General features: G+C 37.7%; 1 protein-coding gene across 1 annotated transcript in view; it reads right to left on the minus strand.

Annotated features, from left to right (window-relative positions):
• DERA (deoxyribose-phosphate aldolase) overlaps nucleotides 1–25,189 on the minus strand; it is a 103,802-nt gene that overhangs the window by 25,516 nt on the left and 53,097 nt on the right. The window contains exon 6 of the mRNA XM_058558697.1: nucleotides 21,313–21,441. Coding sequence (XP_058414680.1) covers nucleotides 21,313–21,441 — 129 coding nt within the window. The remainder of the gene's footprint in view (nucleotides 1–21,312; nucleotides 21,442–25,189) is intronic.

Here is a 25,189-nt window from a genome sequence, read left to right on the forward strand (position 1 = left end):
ATTTTCTTGAAGAGTTTCTGATTTTGGTTGGAGAAAAGTCCTGACTTTTTTCATGGGCAGGGGAAGGGTCGGGTGAGGAAGAGATTGTAACCTATGGTTTCAACTTAGTGGATTTTTTTTTTAAGCAAATATTTTCACAAAGTCCACGTCTAGTTCTCTTCATCTATCAATTAGTTTTGCACAAGTAATGTTACCCAGTTACTGAATGTGTTACTTCTTTCAAATGGATTTAAATTTTGACAGGCTTAAACTAAAAAATGAGGATCTAACAGTGGAATTTCAGACATCAGCATACGAGCAGGGAGGGGGCAGTATTTAAAGAGATTGCAAGGGAGGTTTTCTAAAACTGGACCACTTACAACGGATGCTTATTCTCCTATAGTTACGTGTTCATTGTAATCTTGTCCGCTTAAAAATTTACACTCCTACAGAGCATAACCATCTATGTCTACAGGACCTGACAGAACCTAATAAGTATTCACATACTCTATTCTTTGGTTCAACATTAATAACGATACATTGGAAAAACTTTGCCATACTTACAAATAAGTTTGGTACTATGGGTTTAAACAAAAATACATCACTTTCCTCTTTATAAACTTTCAAGGTCTTTTCCAAGCTCATGTGCACTGTGAATGGCTTACAGGGGTATATATTACACAATGTCCCCAAAGTTGTATGACCATGAGACCCCTTCGTCTGAGAAGGTTTCACTGAAATACTGTTTCACAGAACACAATTTAGAAATCACTGTTTTAGCTGAAAATTATCCCAAAACACACATCCTTTCTTTATTCATTTGGTTAGAGGCAAGCTGGTCTTTAGAACAACATTTTCAATTCTAAGACTAGTTTTCTGGTACTCCAAATCATCCAAGGGCACATGCTGTCAAGTTCCTTAAGTTAGGCAGCTAATGAAAATGAGTTTTGAAAGTAGACTGCGCGAAAAGAAAGAAAACAATCTTTTAAACTTCTAAATCGTCTTTTAGCAAAATTTAATTTGCACCCATAGGGCCTGAAACCAAATCCTGTGTTGTGGTTTCTTCTTTATCTAGTTATTCAGATTCTAATTCTTAAAGTAGGTTCATAAATCTCATTAAATTATAAAAAGGTTTCTAACCCCTTGCACTAAGGAACACACATATGCAGATGATCCTTATAAATTAATGGTTCCTAACCTTGATTTTAGAAGCTTCTAAAGTATCTCTAGCTTAATTTATCGTAGGATTTAATTCTTAAAAAAAATTTAATAAACATAATCCATGTTAATTTTTGAAAAAAAGCACGTAACAAAGAACCAAAGTCCCATTATGTCATTTATTGCCATTGTATAAAGGATACATTTGCAAACACCCTCTTGTTTTTAAGAAGAGAGCATATAATTTAATAAATTAAAGTGATTACTAATAAAAATTTAGGAAGATGGCTAGTCCTTTTTTTTCTTCTGACATCAGAAATTAGTGAGGTTCCCCTTTTCCTCATTAGTTTCAATTATCTTTTCAACACATTAATAGAAATTGAGAATTGTTGAGTTCAAAAGTCTTTTATTAAGGATTCCACAAAGTATGAGATTTCTAGATTCTCAAACCAAAGGTAAAAATCAAGATTTGGTGGGGGAACAAGGTTGTTAGGGAGCAATTAAGGCTTTTTTGGTTTGGTTTTGTTTAGTCTCTGGGGGAATTATGTGTGCTTTTTATTTTTTCTCTGTATCTATTGATATTTTGAATACTTAGTTTTAGATTCAGATTTAAATAATCTGCATATACTAAACTGCTGCTTGACTACACAGATAAACTAATTCCATTTTTCTACCTTTAATTATTAAATTGACCAGTTTAATATGCAATTCTCCAACCTAGAAACAGATTGCATTCCAAAAGTTTGTAAATTCATGACTGGCTGGAAATCAAAATGCACTTCTCCAGATAAACAATAGTTCACCTGGTAATAAGTCCCAGGTCAGCGCAGAAAAGCACATTTTACCTTTATTGAATCTAAGTCCTATTAACCCCTCCTAAGCATTCTGCATAACAATGTTTTCTTAGGAAACAGGAAAGCCAGACACATCTGACTGTCTATAACCTATCGCCTCGATCATATGCCAGGTTGGGGAGGAGGTTGCTCTGAGCTTTAACCTACCAATGGTGTTTGCATTGGGCCAGGAATCTCAAGACGGTGAGGCAGAGAAGGGCTGGGTATCCAGGATTTGCAGGGGGAGGGCGGTGAGGAATTATGAGATCTTGGAGCTTCTCAGGCACAAATCACCAAGAATATTTTCACATTCATGAGCCAGGTCCTAGTCACTCTGGCCTCCTGGCACTCCCCGACCAACCCACAGACTCCCTTGCTTTTCTTCCATCAGCCCTGGAGTCTACTTCCCTCACCATTGCCACTTAGTGATTGTTTTTAGCTAGTGTGAAGCTCACAGCAATAGAAAAATATTATCTCAAGGCCTCTCTACAACCTAAAATAAGCACTCGGACCTCAGGCACATGAGCAAAATGAGCACAGAGGTCCTCCCTAAACTCTAGCTTTGCTTTCCTCACTTAGAACTCATCCGTTATGGGCTGAATTGTGTCCTCCCCAAAATTCATATGTCGAAGTCCTAATCTCTAGCCCATTGGAATGTGACTTTATTTGGAATTAGAGTCACTGCAGATGTAATTAGTAACTGGAGTAAGGTGGGCCCCTAATCCAATATGACGAGACAGAGACACACACACAGGGAGAACGCCATGTGAACATCAAGGCAGAGATTGGAGTGATGCTTCTACAAGCCAAGGAACTCTAGCAAACCACCAGAAGCTAGAGGAGAAGCATGGAACAGATTCTCCCTCTCGGCCCTTAGAAGGAACCAACCCTGCCGACACCTTGATCTCAGACTTCTAGCCTTCAGAACTAGGTGACGATACATTTCTATTGTTTAAACCACTCGGTTTGTGGTACTGTTAACGACAGCCCTAGGAAACTGATAAGAATCCATTAAAAAAACAGACATCACACACATAGGTATTAAGAGGTGAGTCTTGAAAAGTTCAAAGACTGAGGTTTGGTCACTTATATTTCAGAACAAACCCAAACTCAGCTCTCCAGGGTATTTCCTCATGGAGCTGGGGCAAGGTAGGCGACTGATAAAGAGATGAGAGGAGGAAGGAGGGCGCAGATAAGAAACTAGCACTGGGCCTAGCACAGCAACATTGCAAGAGAAGATATGAGAAGACAGGCCTGTTGCCCCATTCAAGACAAGGTGGTATTTCAGGAGAAGGTAAGGAAATAGTCACAGGCAGCAACTAACTAAGGAAATAAGAGAAGGAGAGACAGAGGAACCTCCCATAGGGCAGCTCTGAGGAGCAGGGGCGTTCCCATGTTTTCTGCCAATGTTCTTGCTAGTTCCTGGTGATGAATAAGAGCCACATTTAAGCAAAGGTTATGTACATTGGGTCCTACCTGGTATTTCTTTCTACATCTGTAATTTCTCTAGTAAATCACTTAGAGTTTATAACCTTGCTATTATACAGCGCCTCGCAGCCATTATCCGAGTGGGTACTAAGGAAAAGAATATTTCGTCTGAAAAGTCCACACTAGGATTTCCTTTCTAAGCTCCCAAAGCACCTGCACTTTCAACAAGTTTCTAGTTGAATGCCTTCTCCTCAATGTGCCAGCCATTTCTGACTCCAGGGAGCAGGAGGCAGAGAGCTCAGTCTTGATCTTCTCCCAACTCATTACCTCGTCCTCCTCGGAAAATTCTTCCTCTAATACCATTCACTCTCTTCTTATCCTTCCTTGGTTACATTTTCCCTCTTACAACTCTATTAACATTTTTACTACCACCTAACAGACATAAATCCAGGCATATCCTCTGGAAATTGGTGGAGTCCAGTAATCCCATATATGTCTAGAATTACTCAAACACTGCACACCTTTAAGAGCATCAAATATAACACCACACAAGACCCTAAGACTATGGCTTCATAAGCATCAGTCTCTTTCTCTTTGTTTCTGGGCATGAATCTAGCCCGTCTCTGGGTGAGTCACTGTTTTCTCTGAGTCAATTGTCTTGAATAAAAACCCTGAACTTTTCCAGTCTCGCCCTGAAGGAACAACCAAAGAAAACAGTTAGTGGAAAGGAGTTGGTTTAATGGAAAAGAAAAATATTCAATTATAAGGGAGTACCTGATCACCTCATGGGAGTCTGGATGTTAAAAAGCAAAGCAGGAAGAAACAGAATCAGCTCTGCCTGGGTGTGTGCTTACGGACAGAAGATGAAAATGAGAAATGTACTTCAAAAACAATTTCAGCAGAAAACATATTTAATAACCACTCAATTTAGAAAATACCATCTATAATGAAAATGTCTCAAAGCAGTTTTAAGGATTTTTATTTTATATTTTTGAAAGCACTATGAGAATGAATACTGTAAAATGAGAATGTAAGAAAGGCAGAAGAAAATCTGGTTTTTAATTGTCTAAGGTATCTAACCTACAATCTTAGGCAGAAACCTCCACATCTGTGAATGCAACCATAGGTAACACTGTAAACTCTGAGGTAATTTATATGCTTTTTCTTTTTATTAAAAAATAAACAGGAATATTTTAATTATTCACTAGAATGTTAATATCCAACCAGTGTGATAGCAGCTAACGTTCTACAAACAGCCTTTTGCTGGCTTTGTGTGACATGGATGATCTAAATTCTTTCCGATTCCATTGACTATTCAGTGCCTCCTCTGTTGTCCCTGCCCAATTTAGCAGCTTTGTAGCATAGGAAACTTACTTTCGATGCCCCAGTTGATGATCAATTTTTTACACAAAGCATACTATAACACTCATTCTTGGGTCACTAGCAAAGCAAAGCATCATCCCAATAATTCAAGTAAAAGCATGAATTTCCTTTTCCTCCTGAATCACTAAAACAACTGTATTAGTTCTCCATTTTGCTTTACATGCCTTGTCTTGCCAATGTTTTCTAAACAGAAAAATAGCCTCTCTTTCTTTTATCTTCATAGCCTGAATCAGATTTCCTTAAAAACTTTAAATATTTTTTTCCTTGTTGGAAGAACAGAAAAGTAGAGGACAAGTGGTGAGACAATGGCTCATCCTGCAGTAAGCCAACAATAGAATGAATAGGCGGAGGTCCTACAAAGGGAAGCAGAGGCTTGGCTTCCTGGGCTGGGAAGACTTGCTTCTCTTGAATTCCCTGCCCTGACAAATGACAACATTATGACTTGTTTTGTCCTCTCCCTCCCCTGCTCAGCATACAATCACACAACAAACATAATTCATTCTGCCCCCTTAATATCTCCCATAGCCGTCCATACCCCTCCATCCCCATTGCACTGCCTCAGTTCAGCTCCTCGTCATGGTCAGCTAGACTGTTGCAACAGCTTCCTAACGGGTTCCCTGTCTCCAGCCTAAACACACTGCCCAAAGGTTATGCTTCTAACACGAAAATCTGATCATTGCTCCCCTACTATAAAGTAGCTGGAGCGAGGGTGTGTTATTGATCATTATCCCCAGTGCCTGGCAACGAGGAGACTTCGATAAGTCCTAGTGAATGAATAAATGGATGGATGAATTACTCAATCGCTCATTTCTCAGGCTAAAAACTTTCAAAAACTAAAAACTTTCCCTACCCACAAACAGGAAACCCAAATTCTTTAGCATGGCATTAAGCCCCAAGCAACTTATCAGCTTCATCCTCCACCTCTTCTGTCACTTCTCCATTTCCTCTCCACCTCAACCATACCAGCTTTCTCACTTTGACATGCTCGTTCACAGCTCTGTGTACAAAAGAGCATGTGTTTCTCTGCCTGAAATGCCCTTCCTCTACATCTGCACCTAAGGACTCCTATAGAAATGCCATTTGCTTTTGTGAACACATTCACGACTCCTCCAGAGAGGGTCAGCCCTGTTCCTGCAGCACTTGGCATCAGTGTCCCTATGGCCCTTGCAGTCCCAACAGGGCAAATCATAAACCCTGTTTTCACTTCCTCATCAGACTAAGAGATATTGTCAGTGTTTAAAGGGAAGGAGTTATGTCTTACTTCTTGTTCCCTCCCCTTTCTCTCTTCTTATCCTTCTCCAATGCCCACAATAGTGTCAATGCTCAAATACTGATAAATGTTCATTAAATATTTGCTGATTGAACCTATCTCAGGGAAAGAAATGTCCCTAGGCATTAAGATGACAGATAATCCCAGTCCTTCTCTTCTTGACTAGTCTCCTTCCCTACCACCCAGTTCCTTAGTCTTTACTACAAACCCTCCCCACCCCCCAGTCCCTCATTTCCTTCCATTCCTTGGCACAGCTTGAAATTGGGGAAGTCACATTCAAATCCTAAATCTAATATGTTGAAGATGGAAGGAGGAGAAACCTTGGTACCACTATCAAGGCAGTGGAAGGATAAAAAGTGTTCTTAGCGACCCAATTAGAAATATAAATTCATGTCCTTCCAAAAAACACCATTATGTGTATTGGTTAGGACCTGTGGAACTATTGATGCAGAGCTAAATTTCAGTTATTCTGTATGCTAAACTCTGGGCTGGTCTAGAGACCAAATAAACATTTATAATCTTGTTTCTATGAGAATATAGGGTCAGAGTTCCAAACAAGCAATCTGTAGGGTAACTAATTACTAGGACAATCAGTTTGTTAATTGTGGCCTGTCTCTGCTAAAAAATTTTTCACTCTAGAATTTGAAATTCTTTCCCTAAACAATTTTTCAACTACCAGTGCAAGAGGAAAGAACTCTTGTCTTAGCATCAGGGAACCTAGACTCCAGACCAGAGGTTCTCATTCTTGCCTACACAGAAGCACCTGAGGAAGTTTAAAAAAGTACTAATTGTCTAGGCTCCATTCAAGATGGAGGAGAATCTGAACTTTTCATGGTAGGATCTTTTCAATAGTTTATTTAAGGAGATCTTCAGGAAATTCTAATGTGCAGCCTGGGCTGAGAACCTTGCTCTAGACTGTGTTTTGACTTTAGTTATTTGTGGGCAAATTCCTTGAGAACCTGAGCTTTCTGGATCTCAGTTTTCTCACCTGTAAAATGAAAGCTTTGAAGTTAAGGAAGTTTCTTTATACTTATAATCCTTTCCAGTTTTCAAAGCATTTACAACTTTTATGAGTTAACTTTTGAACACTGAGTTGCTCCATTTCTCTTGGCTTATCTGACAATGTACAAATCAAGGAAGAACAGACATGAATTTGTAAAGACCTCTTAGTGACTTAGACAAAAGGAGTTGTAGGCAAAATTCCTATTTGAAAAGTATGTTTCTCACATACTTAACTAGTTCCTAAGAGGACAAAGGTTACGTATACCAGCACTGAATTTTATGGATTTTTTAGAGCCATTATGTTAAAATTTAAAAAAAGGAAAAGCAAAGCAAAAAGTTCCATACTATAATATTTCACTCCCTCAGATATGTAGTTTCATCATTCTAACAAGGATTTTTTTGCATATGCTTCCATTAAAGTTATGACTGCAGAATAAGTTGATTTCAATAACGCCCCCTCACTCCTTAAGTCTTTTTACTGAATAGCTTGCTGAGAAATGTAACACACAGGGTCCCTACTTTCTTTATTTTGTGATGGCAATATAACCTTTGTCTTGCTTCAACCAATTTTTCCCTCAGTTAACACATCTTTCCAAGTTTAAAAAAACATTTTTTCATTTACTTGGCTTATAAAGTAAACCTGGAAACCTGCAAATATTGTTTAAAAAGCAAATAAACAAATATTCATCCATGCAGAAGAAAAGAGAACACAGGAGAATCACTTGCTCCATTGTATAATATTATGGTACATTGTGTAGTCTTATGTCAGTATTTATTATCAGTCATTTAGTTTATGATAGAGAATAACTTTTGATTACTGATGCTTGTAGTATTACTCACTCTGTCTTGGACTGTTTGAAGATCTGTATTTTTATTACAAAGTCCAATAAAAATAAAGTGAAAAACCCATAGGTCCCAAAACTGATTCCTGGCTTGTGCTGTTTGTCACTCCTATCCAATCTAAAAAGTATTTCCTTCGACTGTTAGTCTCTGTCTCTTGCTCATAAGCAAATTTATCTCCTAACGCCTCATTCTTTATTTTAGCCATTAATCTCCCATTGAGAACTTTACCAAATGCTTTTTGCAGATAAAAATATTTAATATCTACTAGATTTCCCCTATCCACAAAACCATCCAACATTGCTTAGAAAGAAAAATCAATCTTTTGTACCTGAATTTAAGTTTGCTGGTTTGACTCAAAGTATTTTTCTCTAACTTCTTCAGGTCTTTACAGGAAATAATAGAACCATAATGTAACAACCCTATTTATCTTTGTTATGGGTTGAATTGTGCCCCGCACAAGATATGTCAAAGTTCCAACCCCCAGTACCTCAGAAAGTAACATATTTGGAAATAAGGTCATTGCAGACGTAATTAGTTCAGTAAAGATAAAGTCTTACTAAGCAAGATGGGTCATTGAATGACTAGTGTCCTTATGAGAAGAGGAGAAGAGACACAAAAATACCCAGGGACAAGATGGAAGGATGGGAGTGATGACGGAGGCAGAGACTGAACTGATGCATCTACAAGGCAAGGTACCAAGCATCGCCAGCACACACCAGCAGCTAGAAACAGCAAGGAAGGATTCTCCCCTGCAGACTTCAGAAGGAGCAGGACCCTGCAGATACCTTGATTTCGAACTTCTACCCTCAAGAATCATGAGAATAGATTTCTGTTGTTTTAAGCCATCAAGTTTAAGGAATTTTGTTACAGCAGCATTAGGAAGACAATACACTCCTCTTTTCCCTTTATTTCCATAATTTGGGGCCCTGTCTGTAATTGTAATCTACACTGAAATTTCACACACACACACACACACACACACACACACACACACACACACAAACACAAACAGAAAGAAACAGAAAGCATCTCTAATGGTTCCTGAGTATCACACATCTAACAGTAGCTCCATCAGGTTGTCATCCAGCCCGTGAACATGTCCTACCTCTGAAGTGGCCATCCAATTTCTGGACAACCTGGACTCTAATAAAACTCTGCCTTATAACAGGCCAAAACCCACCTTTCCATAACTTCTAAAAGTTGGTCCCAGCCCTCCTACTTTGGGGTAATAGGCAACAGTCATCCTTTTACACCCTTTTTGTGGATGTGTACAAGCATTTGAACACAATATCACAATGCCAATGATTGCTCTCTTCCTAAATAAGACTTCCACTTTCCTTTCAATCACTCTTCAAGGGAACGTTTCAATTTCCCTCATCCTCTGCTGGGACAGCCTTCCGCATATGCTTTAATACCACTTCCATTCTCCTATACTCTTTTATCTCACTCCCTCTGCTCCTTATTCTCAGACTGCCCTCAGCTTTGACATTTCTCCTCATCCTTCATCAGGTGGACAAGGGGAAGGTCATGACCCTGCTCATGTTCCAAGTGCATCCTTATGGGACCATCAGCAGAGCAAAAAGCAGTGGAAGCTGCCTGAGGTGAAAGCGCTCTTGGCATCCTTTTCCTTTTCCATCCTTTTCCTTCCTTTTAATTTCAATAAGGATTTACTGGGGGCCTCTCATGGGTGGGTCTGGGCTTGCCTTCATTTTTCTCTTTCATGTCCACCACCCCCTATAGTTCTTCTCCAAACACTGTATCTCTCTATTGTCTTACTTTTCTCATCCTCAATAGAAAAGTAGAGGGCAGCACATAAATCTCATTCAGTGACTCTAGAAATACATCTGTGTCTCCGAAGGTTGAACACAGCTTATATATAATATCTTACATACAGATCAATTGCAGGGTGGAGAGCGGGGTTGCGTAATAACTAAAGCATGGAATTTGGAGTCAAGAGTCCTTCAGAATTCTGCCACTTCCTCAATGTGTGGCCTTGGTCTAGTCACTTAACTTCTGAGCCTCAGGTTTTCATCTACTAAAAGAAAACAAGGTACAGCCTCCCCCATTTCCCTCTTATGATAGTTGCAAAAAAATCTGTAAACTACTAACTTCGCATGACTTACTAACCTTTATTCATTTGATCATTCAACAAATATGTATATTAAGTATCTACCTGGTACAATATACTGAAGGACCCATTCAAAGATTCCAATTTCCCAGCACTTAATTTGCCAATAGACAGCACAGACATTAAAGAATAAATAACAAAAGCTAACGTGTTAGGAATTAAAGACAAATGAATAACAGAATCTAAGAGACATGAGCCAGTATCTACAGGTCTAACCTCTACATCATGTAGCAGAAATTCACTAAGAAAAGAAAAAAACAAACAACCTCTTAATGTTTCTTTTAATGGGAAAATATGTTTATTAAAAAATTGAATTTTAGGGGCCAGCCCAGTGGCGTAGCGGTTAAGTTCACATGCTCCACTTCAGCGGCCTGGGGTTCGCAGGTTCGGATCCTGGGCAGGGACAGACGCACCGCTTGTCAAGCCATGCTGTGGTGGCATCCCATATAAAGTAGAGGAAGATGAGCATGGATGTTAGCCCAGGGCTAATCTTCCTCACACACACACAAAATCGAATTTTATACATGTTGTTCACAAATACATCTATTGATGCCCCTGAACCTGGTAAGTGGACCTATCAACAAGCATTTCATAGGCACTTACTGTATAGCTAGCTAGCCAGGATGCCCATGAATTTCTCTAGGCAAGCTAGGTCTGGAGAAGGCAGTTAGGTGATTTTTGGAAGAAGTTGGGCTCCATTTTTTAAAATTTCATAGAGTAAAATTTTATACAGACTAGTATATAGCACATAAAAAACTAAGCTTACAAGGTTTTCTTTTCTTTTTTCCCAGAATCCCAGCCATGAAGAGGCAAGGAAACGCTTTATGTTGAAATGTATGCCACAGACTTAACCTTTTCTTTAAAATGATATGCATATACTAAAACACACCATCAGTAGTTCCTGCACTGCTGGGAGGCCAGAAAACATGGAAACTTCCCTCTTCTGCAGAGCTCTTTATTTTGCACCCAACAAAGGATGGCGAGGACATAGGTGAGCGGGGATAAACTTTCTGCAATTTTTGCTTGGGGGCCTGAATTTAAATTTACTCCCTGAATGAGATGCCAAGTTAACTAATTTTTATCCTATAAGTGGTTTAATTTTTAGGGCTAGTTAAATGAACTATAAATAAATTTACACTTTAAGTCCTTTAACTCGTAACCTAATACACACCTGTATTCATATGCTTTCACCAGTGATGAACTTTCAATCGCAGCATACCTTTTCGTAAATTAAATGCTTTTTCTATAAAAGGCAAGGTCTTATTTAGAAAAAAAAAAGCAGGCTGGAACACCACAGGGGTCTGGATGTGCCATCTGGATCCATACTCCTTGAGTATACGAAGATTTGCAGCCTAAGACGAAGGACTTGGTGTTACTTGTGACAATCTTTAGAAAAATAAATCTACGCTGTTATTTACTCCACGGTTGGTTCATATTTAAATTTAAAAAAAAAATTTTTTTTTAAATCTTAGATGTTAATTTGCTATTAATCACAGCATTTTTGGGGATTATGGTTTCCTTCAGTCATAGCAACTTCCCCACGATTTTTTCCCCTTTATTTTTTTAATGGCTTCTCTTACATTTTCTTTTCTTTCTCTGCTTCCTCTCATTGTTTCTGTATTACTTTGATCTTATTGGCCTGAATTTCAACTATTCTCTCCCTGGTTCCTACTTTTTTCTTTTTTGATTTCCTATACATTAAAAAATTCCAGGGAAGTCAAAAACTCATTTTGCATTCCTTCAAGGTCTGCTTTCCTCAAGCCCCATATTTTTGTGTTAGTACTCTTCCCACAGATCTTCATCAGCAATTCAAACCTGATGACATTATGATTGCATCTTTAGTGCTTTTCTACACCAACCTTATTTATCATGCCTGCATTATTTCCAAAGATAAGGTCTAGAATCACTTCAGAGCGGAGCTTGTTAGCTGTGGCGTGTGCGCAAACAGTCCACCGCTACTGAGAGATAAAGCCACTTTTCTACATCCTGGCATTATTCTTAATGTGTGCATTTGCTGGGCTGAAATCCCTGAGCAGTAGATTGACCTGCTGTAGACTTTTCTTTTGTGTATGCATGTTTCCCTTTCTATCTTACCTCCTATCATCTTGTTCTTGGATTGTTTGAGGAAAAAAATATGGCTCTCGTTTCTCTTCTGTTTATATTCCTTTCAAATTGTTTACTCCTGCCTCACCGCCTCCTTTATTTGTATTTCTCTCACCACATTTCCACTAATGTAAACGGAAGATCCATTTTCTTTGACTAAAAAGCCAAGGCAAAAAATTTTCCTTAGTCCTTCCTTGCCTCTAGAACTACCTCAGAATCCTCAGAAACCTTTAATGTCATACCACTGCTTGGATCGCCTAAACAATGCCTTGGATATATAATCTATACATAGTCTCCTTGTCAAAGGTATACATTATCCATCTTTTTGTTCAATCAAAATAAAAGTTTGCTCTCAAAATAACATGGCCCAACTCTGCAAAGTTGTGGCATATCTGGAAAGATGAATCTAGATTTTCAAATTTCACTTTGCCTATTTTCACTTTTTTTTATCTTTATTTTTCTTTCTCATTCATTCATTCGTGTATTCCAAAATATTTTCTTAGGCTCTCCCACATGCCAGGCATGGCAGTAACCACAGGGGAATACAGATAGGTGAGACACAGTACTTGGTCTCTGGGAGGTTCATAGTTTCTTAGTTCATGATGATACTATGTGACAAATGCTACTGGTATTTACAACCATCCTAGGAGCACAATAGCATGAACAATTAATTAATTCTGCCTCTAGAGGATCATGGAGAGATTTGACAGAGTATAGAAATTTTATTTAAATCTTTAAAAATGGCTAAGGGGAGTAGAGAAGGCTGTAACAGACAGAGGAAATGATATAACAAAGACAGAAGTACCTGGAATGTTTCCAAATATCAATAATAACCAAATAGAATAGAAGCAAAAATATCCTTTTAATTGATGCTCCTTTCTACCATAGAAGAGTATCTACCTCATAGAGTTGTTGTGAAGATTAAATGTAAATATATATAAAGCCCTTAAAATAGTCCCTGGCACATAGTAAATGCTCAAGAAATGTTAGCTATTATTATTGTTGTATTACAGATTATATCACATATATTTCATCTACTCAAAATGTTTTCTTTTTTAATTTTTTCTGGTTCCTGGCTTGGTTCTGGATCACTGTGGCTGCCGAGTAAGCAACTTCCACTTAAATGACATTTTATTTGGATACACATCTGAAGAGCTGAGGTGGCTGCTATCGCTTCCAGAGTAAAAGAATTAGGAGAGATGACAAATAAACACAGCTGAGAAGTCTACCATAAAAAGAATTAACTGGACTACATCTAATTATGATTCTCAACTAATCAGATTCTTTTTACACCTTTCTTTTTTAAGACAGAGCCAAAAGTTGGCAAAAGAAATTCACATCTAAGATTCATTAAACAATCCTACTAATATACAGGCATACCTCGGAGATATTGCAGGTTCAGTTCCAGATCACCATCATAAAGCGACTATCACAACAAAGAGAATGAACAAATTTTTTGGTTTCCCAGTACGTACAGAAGTTATATTTACACTATACTGTAGTCTATTAAGTGTGCAATAGCCTTATGTCTAAAAAAATAGTGTAGACACCTTAATTAAAAAAATACTTTATTGCTAAAAAATGCTAACCATATCTGAGCCTTCAGCGAGTTGTAATCTTTTTGCTGGTGGAGGGTCTTGCCTCGATGTTGATGGCTGCTGACTGATGGCTGTTGGTGGTTGCTGAAGGTTCGGGGGTTATTTCCTAAAGTAAGACAACAATGAAGTTTGTCGTGTTGACTGACTCTTCCTTTCTCAAACAATTTCTCTGTAGCATGCGATGCTATTTGATAGCATTTTTACCCAGAGTAAAAAGTCAAGCCTCTCAAACCCTGCCCCTGCTTTATCAACTAAGTTTACATAATATTCTAAATCCTTTGCTGTCATTTCAACAATCTTCACAGCATCTTCACCAGGAGTAGATTCCATCTGAAGAAACCACTTTCTTTGCTCATCCATAAGAAGCAACTCCTCATCTGTTAAAGTTTTATCATGATATTGAAGCAATTCAGTCATATCTTCAGGCCACTCCTAATTCTAATTTTCTTGCTCTTTCCACCACATCTGCAGCAACTTCCTCCACTGAAGTCTTGAACCCCTCTAAGCCATCCATGTTATGGATACGACTTCTTTCCTTAAACCTCCTGAACTCTGCCAGCTTCAAACTTTCCTTCTGCAGCTTCCTCACCTCTCTCAGCCTTCACAGAACTGAAGAGAGTTAGGGCCTTGCCCTGGACTAGCATGTGGCTTAAGGGGATGTTGTCGCTGGTTTGATCTTCTATCCAGACCATTAAAACTTTCTCCATATCAGCAATAACGCTGTTTCACTTTCTTATCATTCGTGTGTTCACTAGAGTAGCACTTTTAATTTCCTTCAAGAACTTTTCCTTCCATTCACAACTTGGCTAACTGTTTGGTGCCAAGAGGCCTAGCTTTTGTCCTGTCTTGGCTTTCAACATGCCTTCTTCAAGAAGCTTAATCATTTCTAGCTTTTGCTTTAAATGGAGAGATGTGCAACTCTTCCTTTCACTTGAACACTTAGAGGCCATTGTAGGGTTATTAATTGGCCTAATTTCAATATTGTTGTGTCTCAGGGAGTAGGGAGACCCAAGGAGAGGGAGAGAGGTGGGCGAACAGTGGGTCAGTGGAGCAGTCAGAACACACACAACATTTATTGGTTAAGTTTGTCATCTTATCTGGGCGCGGTTCGTGGCACCCCAAAACGATTACAATAGTAACATCAAAGATCACTCATCACAGCTCACCATAAAAAATATAATAATAATGAAAAAGTTTGAAATATTGCAAGAATTACCAAGCTGTAACACAAGACACAAAATGAGCTGTTGGAAAAATGGAGCCAATAGATGTGCTCAATGCAGGGTTGCCACAAACCTTCAATTTGTAAAAAACACAATATGTGCAAAGTGCAATAAAGTGCAATAAAACGAGGTAAGCCTATAGTAAGCTTTGGGATCAATCTAAAATGAAATTCAGCTTAATATCTTATATCTCCTACAGCTGAATCAAATAATTATGAAAAGTGATGCTCTGAATAAATGCCTTGTAATAGTCTAGAAAATAAAAGATTCAATTATATTTCCTTTCTTATTAAAGTAGGATGGGGTAGGAAGGTATACTGATATTTTTAATAACTTAAAAGTACTTAGTTTATAGTTATAATGCAGTCATATATATTACTTCATTTGAATTAATAATCAGAATAATTTATTTGCTCAAAGTCACAAAATGTGCAAGATGGGACAAGAGTCCAGGTCTTCTAACTTCTATGACCATGGCCCCTTCCCCTAAAACATTTTGAAAGATTCTTAAACAAGATTAAACCAAAAGTAGGCTACTAATCACTCAGTTGACCAAAAATGCAAAAACTCTGGTTAACTAAGTTTTTACTTACAATCATGTATAATACTAGACAAACATAGTTATATATCTCTACCTTACTCTCTTCTCCAGAGCATTGTTTTTGCAATAATCTAAATGGCTATCAAAATTACAAGATAAATTATTATGAATGTAAATGATAAACCCCTTCCTTTTGAGATTTTGATGCTAAATTAATGGGAAAACAAAAGCAATGAAGAATTCCATATGTGACAAAATAAATGTTGCCTTCCTGCTATAAATAACAATACAACTGAACATATTAAGGCAACTATTTTCAAGCACTGGAAAACTGGCAGCTCAAGATATACCCTGAGATAATCCAGATATACAAATCAGCAGATAAGGACTTTAAATCAGCTATTATAAATATGTTCAAGGACTTAAAGGAAAATATGGTCTTAATGAATGAAAAACTGGGAAATCTCAGCAGAGAAATAAAAATTATAAAAAAGAATCAAATGGCAATACTAAAAATGTACAATAGCATAAATTTCACTGGATGGGCTTAAAAGCAAATTTGAGATAGAAAATGAGGGTCAATGAACTTGAAAAAAGATCCCTGTAAATTAGCCAATCAGAATGGAGAGGGGGAAAAAAGGTTAAAATTAAAATAAACAGAACCTCAGTAACCTATGGAGGTCCTAGAAGGAAGAGAGATGGAATGGGGCCGAAAATATATTTTAAAAAATAATTTTTAAAAAGTCCTAAATTGAGGGCTAGGCCCAGTGATGTAGTGGTTAAGTTCACGCACTCCACTTCAGCAGCCCTGGGTTTGCAGGTTCGGATCCCGGACATGGACCTACACACCGTTCATCAAGCCATGCTGTGGCAGCATCCCACATATAAAACAGAGGAAGATTGGCACAGATGTTAGCTCAGGGACAATCTTCCTCAAGCAAAAAGAGGAAGATTCGCAATAAGATTTTAGCTTCAGGGAAAATCTTCCTCACCAAAAAAAAAAAAAAAAAAGAAAAAGTCCTAAATTGAGTGGAAAACATCAACCTACAGATCCTGGAAGCTCAGCAAACTATAAGCAGGAGATATACAAAGAAAATCATACTTAGGCATATCATGGTCAAATTAGTAAAAAACAAAGATAAAGAGAAAATATTGATTGACTACAGCCAGAGTAAGATGAGACATTACTTACAGGAAAACAAAAAGAAATGGAATGACATGATTAAAGTGCTGAAATAAAAATAAAACTGTCAACCCAGAACTCAGAACTCTATTTTCAGCAAACTATCCTTGAAACATAGGGGTGAAATAAAGACATTTTCAGATGAACAAAACCCGAAAGAATTAATCGCCAGCAGACTTACAGGAAGGAATAAAGATGGAAATGATATATGTGTGGGAAAAAATATAAAGATAGCTCACTTAGTTTTCTTCTTTTAATTTCCTTAAAAGAGAAACGACTGTTAAAACAAAAACCACATCATTGTAAGGAGGAGTTTATAACATAGGTAGAAGAAGAAGAACACTAAAATAATTCAAAGTATTGATGAGGGTGTAAATGGAACTGCTGTAAGGTTCTCACATTTGTGACATATGAAGTGTAAAGTGGAATAGTATTAATTCTAGGTAGCCTGTGATAAGTTACGGATGCATATTGTAATTGCTAAAGCAACCACTAAAAAAATATAAAAAGGTAGTAGATAAAAAGCCAATAGAAAAAATACAATGAAATACTCAATATTTCATTTTATGAATATTTATGAATATCATAAATATTCAATGAACCCAAAAGGTAACAGGAAAAAAGGAACAAAAAATAGACCAGAACAAACAGGAAACAAATTGCAAGATGACAGACTAATCCTATCATATGAGTAATTATGTGAAGTGTAAATGGACAAAGCATTCCGATTAAAAAGCAGAGATTATCACAATGGATTAAAAAAAGACTGCCTGGGCCAGCCCTGGTAGCCTAGTGGTTAAGTTCAGCGCACTCCGCTTTGGCGGCCCGCGTTTGGTTCCTGGGAGCGGAACCACACCACTCGTCTGTCAGTGGCCATGCTGTGGTGGCAGCTCACATACAAAAAGAGAACGATTGGCAGTGGATATTAGCTCAGGGTGAATCTTCCTCAGCAAAAAAAAAAAAAAAAAAGACTGCCTACAAGAGATAAACTTTAAATATATCACTACGGATGAGTTGAAAATAAAAGAATGAAAAAAAGATATACCATGTAAACAATAAGCACAAGAAATCTGGTGTGGCTAGGTTATTATCAGACAAAGCGGACATTCAGAGAAGGTCTAGTACTAGAGACAAAGAGGGACACGTCATAATGATAAACGTGCTAAATAACAAGCAAATATAACCCTAAAAGTGTATACACCTAACAAAAGAGCTCCCAAATACATTTAGAATAATGTATTTTTATACTCCCAACTGACAGAACTACAGGGATGTGTAAACAAATCTACAATCATATTTGGGGATTTTAATACCCCTCTCGGTAATAAATAGAATAAGCAGACCAAAACAAAACAAAACCAGATCTGAAAAAAGCTGTTAACCAACTTGACCTAATTGACATTTACAGAACACTACCACTAATATCTGCAAACACACAACATTCTTTTCACATGCACTTGAAGCATATACCTAAATATGTCATAAAATGGGCTATAAAATAAGTCTCACTAATTTCAAAAGACAGAAGATTCTTACAATGGACATTCTCTGAACATAAGAGATGTTTAAAATATAAGTCAATAACAATCAGATCTCCAGAAAAGCACAAAATATTTGGAAATTAAACATTTTTATCTAAATAAAACTCTAATAACATTCAAAATAACAAAGAAATCCAAGGAAAACAAGAAATTATTTTTAACTGAATGATAATGAAAAAACAACGAGGCAAAAAATTGGCTCTTTGAAAAGATTAATAAAATTGCCAGAACCCGAGCAAGGCTCTTTTTACCAAAAAAAAAAAAAAGAACAATAACAACAACAATAGAAAACAAAACAAAAATAATGACCAATATCAAAAATAAAAAAGGACATAGAACTACAGACCCTATAGACATCAGACTAATAAGAGAATATTAGAAACAACTTTATACCAATAAATTTAGCCACTCAGTATATTTGTACAATGGAATACTGCTAACCCAACTCCTTACACACAGAACAACATGGACAGATCTCACAGCTATTATCTTGGGGAGGGTGAAGGGGGACAAGTACAAGCATATAATTATACATACTGTAGAATTACATGATGTTTCAAAACTGGCAAAGCTAATCTATGGTAATATAATTAGATCAGTGGTTACAACTGGGGCAGAGGTGAGACGAGTGGAACTCACTGCAAAGGGGCACAAATGATATTTCTGGGATGATGGAATACACAAACTGTCAAAACTCATCACACTGTACACTTACCTGAACTTCCTTGAATGTAAATTTATCTCAATGAAGTTGATTTTTAAGGGAAAAAAACCCACAGAAATAGGAAGCAATGTCAATTTAGTCCAAAATTTTTTAAAATTTTAAAAATTCTTCAAAAAATACATCATTTCTATTATATACCATCTTAAGAGGACAGGAAGCATAAACTATGGGCCAGGAAGTGTGCTAGACGTTTTCACTTATGATACCACACAAAGATTGTATCTTTAATTCACAGTAAGATCTAGCATGGTGCCTTGGGAGACAGCTGTGTTACAAGTGAAAAAGCAATAAACCTGGGGTGAGAAGACCCGGGTTCAAATAATGACTATATTTGATCTGCTAGCTTTGTGACCTTAGACAAGTCACTGTTTCAGGTTCTTCATCAACCACAGGGCTGATGTGAAGATTAAGGAATATTATTTTAAAGCATCTAGTAAAGCACACCACAAACACAAGTTATATCACTCACATTAAGTGCTCAATAGACGCTGATTAAATGAAGAAATGAAGGAGATAAACAACAATATGGACAGGGATACAAGCAGACAGGAAGAGAGAGGGGAGAGCATGCTCATAGTCACATTTTGTTCTACGGATGGTTGGGGTAGAGGGTGGAACAGAGACTTCCAAGCACGATGACCTAATACCAAGTTCCTATCATGAGCAGCTGGTGCAGTGAGTAGGATACAGGTGGCTGACCTCCCAGAATGCAAATACTTTCATTGTGACCTGGATCACAGCATTCTGGGCTAACAATCCCTTGTCCTAGCAAGGAGAGTGAAAAGGGAGGCTACTTGTCTACCTGAGACTCCAAGGGGCTACCCAAGCTGCTAAGAGTTGCAGTGACTCTTTTGTTACTGTGGACCTTTGAAATGCCAACACAACTGATGACCCACTGTTTAGAGTTCTCCATTCCTCCTCATCCTTAGGTTGTCAGAGATTTTGCTCTAAATGAGACAACCAGAGCAGAGATCTTCTGGATACAGCAGCAGTGACCAGAGCAATAGCATCATTAACGCCTAGCAGGCTGATTTCCAGTAGAATTCCAGGGAACGATGCTAGATCTGACAGAGTATTCAAAAAGTACACAAGAGAATAAAAATCTAGAGGGTAACAACAATAGAGGGCCAGATTTAAGATCTGAAAAGTCATGTATCCTCACCTAGAAATTCAATACTCAATCACCGTATAGTATGATACGTTATCTGACAGAGGTTTTAACAGATGCTATGGAGGCACAGAGAGGAGACAATGAACCAAGTGGTGGGGGAGGAAGCAGTATCAGGAAATAGTCTTGAAGAGAGTGACACCTGTGCTGAATCCAAAGATGTTAAGGAGTTATTTGGGCAAAAGGCATTCCAGGCAGGGGGCACAGCATGTACAGAGACTCAAGAGGGTTGGATGGTGCCATCTGCAGAGAACTGCAAGTAATTCCACATATCTGGAGCATATGGTGTGAAGGGAAAACGAGGAGATGGCAGAGGCACAGGCAGGGTCTTGGGAAGGACCTTTATAAATCAGGCTGAATTTACATTTCACCTTGAAGATGAAGGCAAGCCACTGAAGGATTTTAAGCAAGCAGTACCACAATCAAATTAGCATTTTTAAGAGAGCATTCTGGCAACAGTGTGGAGAACAGATTGGAAGGGGACAAAAGTAGAGACAGGGAAACTAGTTAGGAGCCTGTTGACATGATCCGTGTGGGGAATGACAGTGGCCGAAGACAGCAGCACTCAGAATGGAGAGAAGATGTATTAGATGCAGGAAAGAGGTAGAATTCTCAAGACTTGTTCACTGACTTGTGTGAAGGTGAGAAAAAGGAGGAATTGAGCATGACTCCCAGGTTGCAAGCTTGGACGTATGAATGGACAGACCGCTGTTCATGGAGATAAAGAATAAGTCGATCTACATTTGAAAGTATAAGAAACAATGATACTGCACTACATTTAAAAAGAAAAAATTAACACAAACAAAAGCACAGGCTGCCTTAGACAATATGGATACACATCTCTGAGAAAAATCAATGCTTAAATTCACAGAGAGGAATAAGTCAGAGTTAAAGAAATTCCTGTCTAACATATGTTGATGAATGAATAATCAAAGAATAACACGGAAGGCAATTCACTAACAAGAGAGCCATCTACTGCCTTACAAGGATAGTGCAGCATTGAAATGTCACCAAAAAAAAAATGTGGAAGAAAGCCAAGAGTTTTTGACCACTTCACATTGTACATGTATTCACAAAATATCTGACCCCTCCCACAAAAAAATTCCAAGTGGTTAGCACTTTTAGCTAATAGAAATGCTTTCATCGACTTATTTCTCCTAAAAACATCAATTCATTACATAACATTATGTGAACATAAAATGCTTACCTGCCATCATTGCTATCATACTGGCTTTATAGACATTAGTAAGAGATCCAAGTTCTCCTGTTGCTAAGATGGTTTTGAGATGAGCCTCCCCACAGGCCTTGCGAAACTGACGAATCTCATCATACAGGGCTGGGGAAGGAAATAATTGAGGCAGTTACAAAGCAGGCAAGTGATAACATAACTTGGCAGCCATTTAGAGCTGGTAGAACCCATCTCAGATTTAGGAAACATGAAACATTTGTCACTTTCTAAAAATCACCCCAATTTAATATTGCCTAGAGCATTCTGTTGCAGTTCACATCCTGTTACAAGGAATGCTTAGTTTGCTACCGTGAAACTGCTTCTAAGCCCTGGCCCGAGGTCCAGAGCCATGGAGCTTTTTAAATATCGTTATAATGACATGCAAATTACAAATAATTTCTACCTTTTCCATATGGTGATTACTTATAAGAAAAAAGAAATCGATCTACCATACATATAGGGGTGGACTACTTTGCAAACTAAAAAAAAAAAATCCTCAGGTCCTTATTAATTCTTCCATTCACACATAATAGGTTCTCTTGTTGGAATATAAAGCAGGCCTTTCCTGAGAGCTCAACTAATGACAATAAAGACATAATAGCTGCCCCACCGTCTGCCAGTGTATGTGTCTATATAGCTGACTAAAAAGTAGTGAGTCTGTCCAGGTAGTACGGGATATATGTGAACAAAGCCAGCTGTAGAAGGATTCAGAGATGCAGCCTCGAATCCATTAACACCTAGCCCCAGTACCATATCTGGCTTTCTGGGGCTCCATATAGCACCCTGAAAGCATCTTGATTAAAAAAAAAATATATATATATATATATACACACACACACACACACACACACACACCCCCCAAAAAAAACATACATAATAAAATAAAACGGGGAAAACATTTCATATTCAAAGTAATAGAATTTTAATAAACAAAATCAGTATAATGAGTATTAAGTTTTTGAAAAATTATTCAACACAGTCTTTTGCCAATGACCCCAGTGGATTCTGGCTCTTACCCTGCATCAGGTTGGCCACACCCATTTCTTAAACTAACAGCTATTGCTACACTATCAGGGCTAAGATTGGGGCTTTATCTTTCCTTTGTATGTGTGTGTGTTTCATAGAAAGTACTTATAGGAAATAAATATTCATAATAAGGGTTCAAGTTAGAGTAAGCATTTTTTAATGTAAGGTGAGAGATGTATAATTCATAGGTTTATGAAAGTACATATAAAAGACTAAAAATTGGTCTCAAGTCAGCAAACTCAGTCAAAATCATAAAATTATAACAAGATGAGCAAAATTTGCCTTCCTAGTCCTACAAAACCTGAACTTAACTTGAAGCTCAAAAGTGAAAACTGAATACAAATAAAGGCAAATATTCGATTACAAGATGCCTGGTAAAGTTTAGAGTTTGTCGCTGTCAAGAGATGGTACCCACAGAAGGTTTTTCAAAAAAGGATTGCATATTTTCACATGTCCCTAATAATTGGTAGTTTTGAGATGATCTGAGATGCCGTACCATCTAGCTTACTTACCCTGCCCATCCTACCTAAACTGTGAGAAAACCGTCCTACCCATACATCCACTATGACAACATGTGTGAGAAGGGTATAAACAGTAGAAGAGTATGTAGCAATAACAATTTATATTCTTTTAACTCAGAGAATGAATCTTGGATGGAATGACATTCTTGAGTTACTGAATCTAAAAAGAGAAAGTTGTTCTCTAAGAACTAGTGACAAGGAAATCTCTTGATCTAAAAATTCAAGAATGCTAATCCAGAGTTAACTTCTGATTTAATTAGTGATTTTTCTTTCACAGTACAGTGTTGCCATCAAAAGCAAGCTTGAGAACCAGACAAGCGTGGATTTAAAACCCAACTCTATCACTTTCTGTGTGACTTTAGGCAAGTTGTTTCTCTCAGCCTCAGTTCCATCCTTAAAGTATCAATAATAATATTTACTTTAGAGGGTTAGTACGAGAATTAAAGGGAAGATATAGATAAAGTACTTTGCACATTGCCTGGTATACTGTAAGCATTCAAAAAATTTAATCATTATTAAGCTCAGAATTCTAGTAAAATGAGTTCCCATTTAGTGCTATGTGATAAAAGTCAAATTTTGTTTCACGGCCTGACCCAACTCCTTGTACTGCACTGAAATTTTCTAGATGGATTAGTGCTTACAATCAGTGAGCCATCAGATAAGGCTTGAAAATATTTTATTACAGCATTTGTTAAAGTGCGCTTTGGCCTGTATAACAAAATTCTTAAAACATCGATCCTGATCATATTTATGAACAAAACTACTGCCCTTTTTCTAAACAGTATTACCTTTTGCTATCCAGTGAATTTCTTCATCTACATTTAAAATTAACCAAAAAAAAAAAAAAAAACAGATGTATTTTACGACTCAATTATCAGCCACCTGGAAGTTACGCTCTTTAATCCATGATCCAAACAGAGTGAACCAAAAATGGTCACTTAGAGCTTAACTGAATCTGACAAATATGCAACCAGTGCCTTCTCATTCTTTAACTGCCAACTCGTCAAATCATTTTACTGACCTATTTCACCACATAACAGGGTCAAGTTTTTCAGAGCAAATATATTAATCTTTAAAGTTCAACACTGGGAAAGTTGTCATTTCTTTCTGTTACCATTCTGCCCAGAATATACCAGAACAATAATATAAAAGCAACAACAACAACAACACCAAATCTGGCCTTTTCAAACTGTGGCCTGGGCTCCACCAAACGAATGCTTCTTCTACCTGGGCCTTTGAATCTTACCGAGTGATGCGAAGATGAAGGAATAGAGATGTTCATTAGTATTGCCGCATCAGCAATGGCAGCAGATCCAAGAGCCCAAAGGCCCAGCGGCCACCAGGCAGCAGCACCAGAAGTGGCCCTGTGACCAAACTCTTCCTATGGCACAACTCGGCTGCGTTGTCTGCTCCCCAGTCTTTCACGGTCATGCTTGTTTTCCAAGCCTGGTTCTCCAAGCTTCCTACTGATTCAGTGAGCTACTCTACATCCTCCTAATAAATCCCTTTTCCATTTAACTTAATCAGAATTGGTTTCATTAGCTGTCAACTCATACCTCTAGTATAACAAGTATTGACCGAGGAAGTATTGTATAGTGGACAATAGCGTGGGTGCCCTGACTGCCTGGGTTCGTATCCCAGCTCTAAAACTGATTTGTTGTTTGATTTGAGCAAGTTACTTAACTCTTAATCTTTGTTTCCTCAGTTTCCTCATTTATAAAATGGGGATAATAGAGATACGCACACCTCATGGAATTATTTCAACCATTAAATAGGTTCATACATATAAAGCGCTAAGACAGTTATCTGGCACATAGTTAACGCTTGAGGAATGTCAGTTACTTGTTTTCCTGTTGCTGCCATTGGTGGTAGTGCTGTTACCACTATTGCTGACTGCTTATTAGGTTCAGAGAACAGAGGGACTGATAAAGCAGAGGACGCCATGAACTACATTTCTTAAAGACATAAGATACAACCTTTTGCCGGCACTAAATGAGCAGTCTGGAGTAAAAAAGTTCACTATATCACAAACAATTTTTTTTTATACTCAGAGCCATGCTCCTTTGGATAGCACAGGCTCCTGGGATAAGCCAGCTTTGGCTACTTGCTAGTTATGTAAAGTTGAGGAATTACTCAATTTTCCTAAGCCTAATTACTTAGGGAGCCTCAGTTTGCTCACATATTTTTGTGAAGACTAAATAATACATGTGACTGGAATAGCACCAGGCATTTAGTAGGCATTTAATCATTCAATACTAGTTTTCCACATTCTTTTCTTACGTCCAGAAATGCAAAAATAACTTTAAAAA

Source organism: Diceros bicornis, chromosome 17 (assembly GCF_020826845.1).
Source record: "Diceros bicornis minor isolate mBicDic1 chromosome 17, mDicBic1.mat.cur, whole genome shotgun sequence".
Taxonomy (NCBI): Eukaryota; Metazoa; Chordata; class Mammalia; order Perissodactyla; family Rhinocerotidae; genus Diceros; species Diceros bicornis.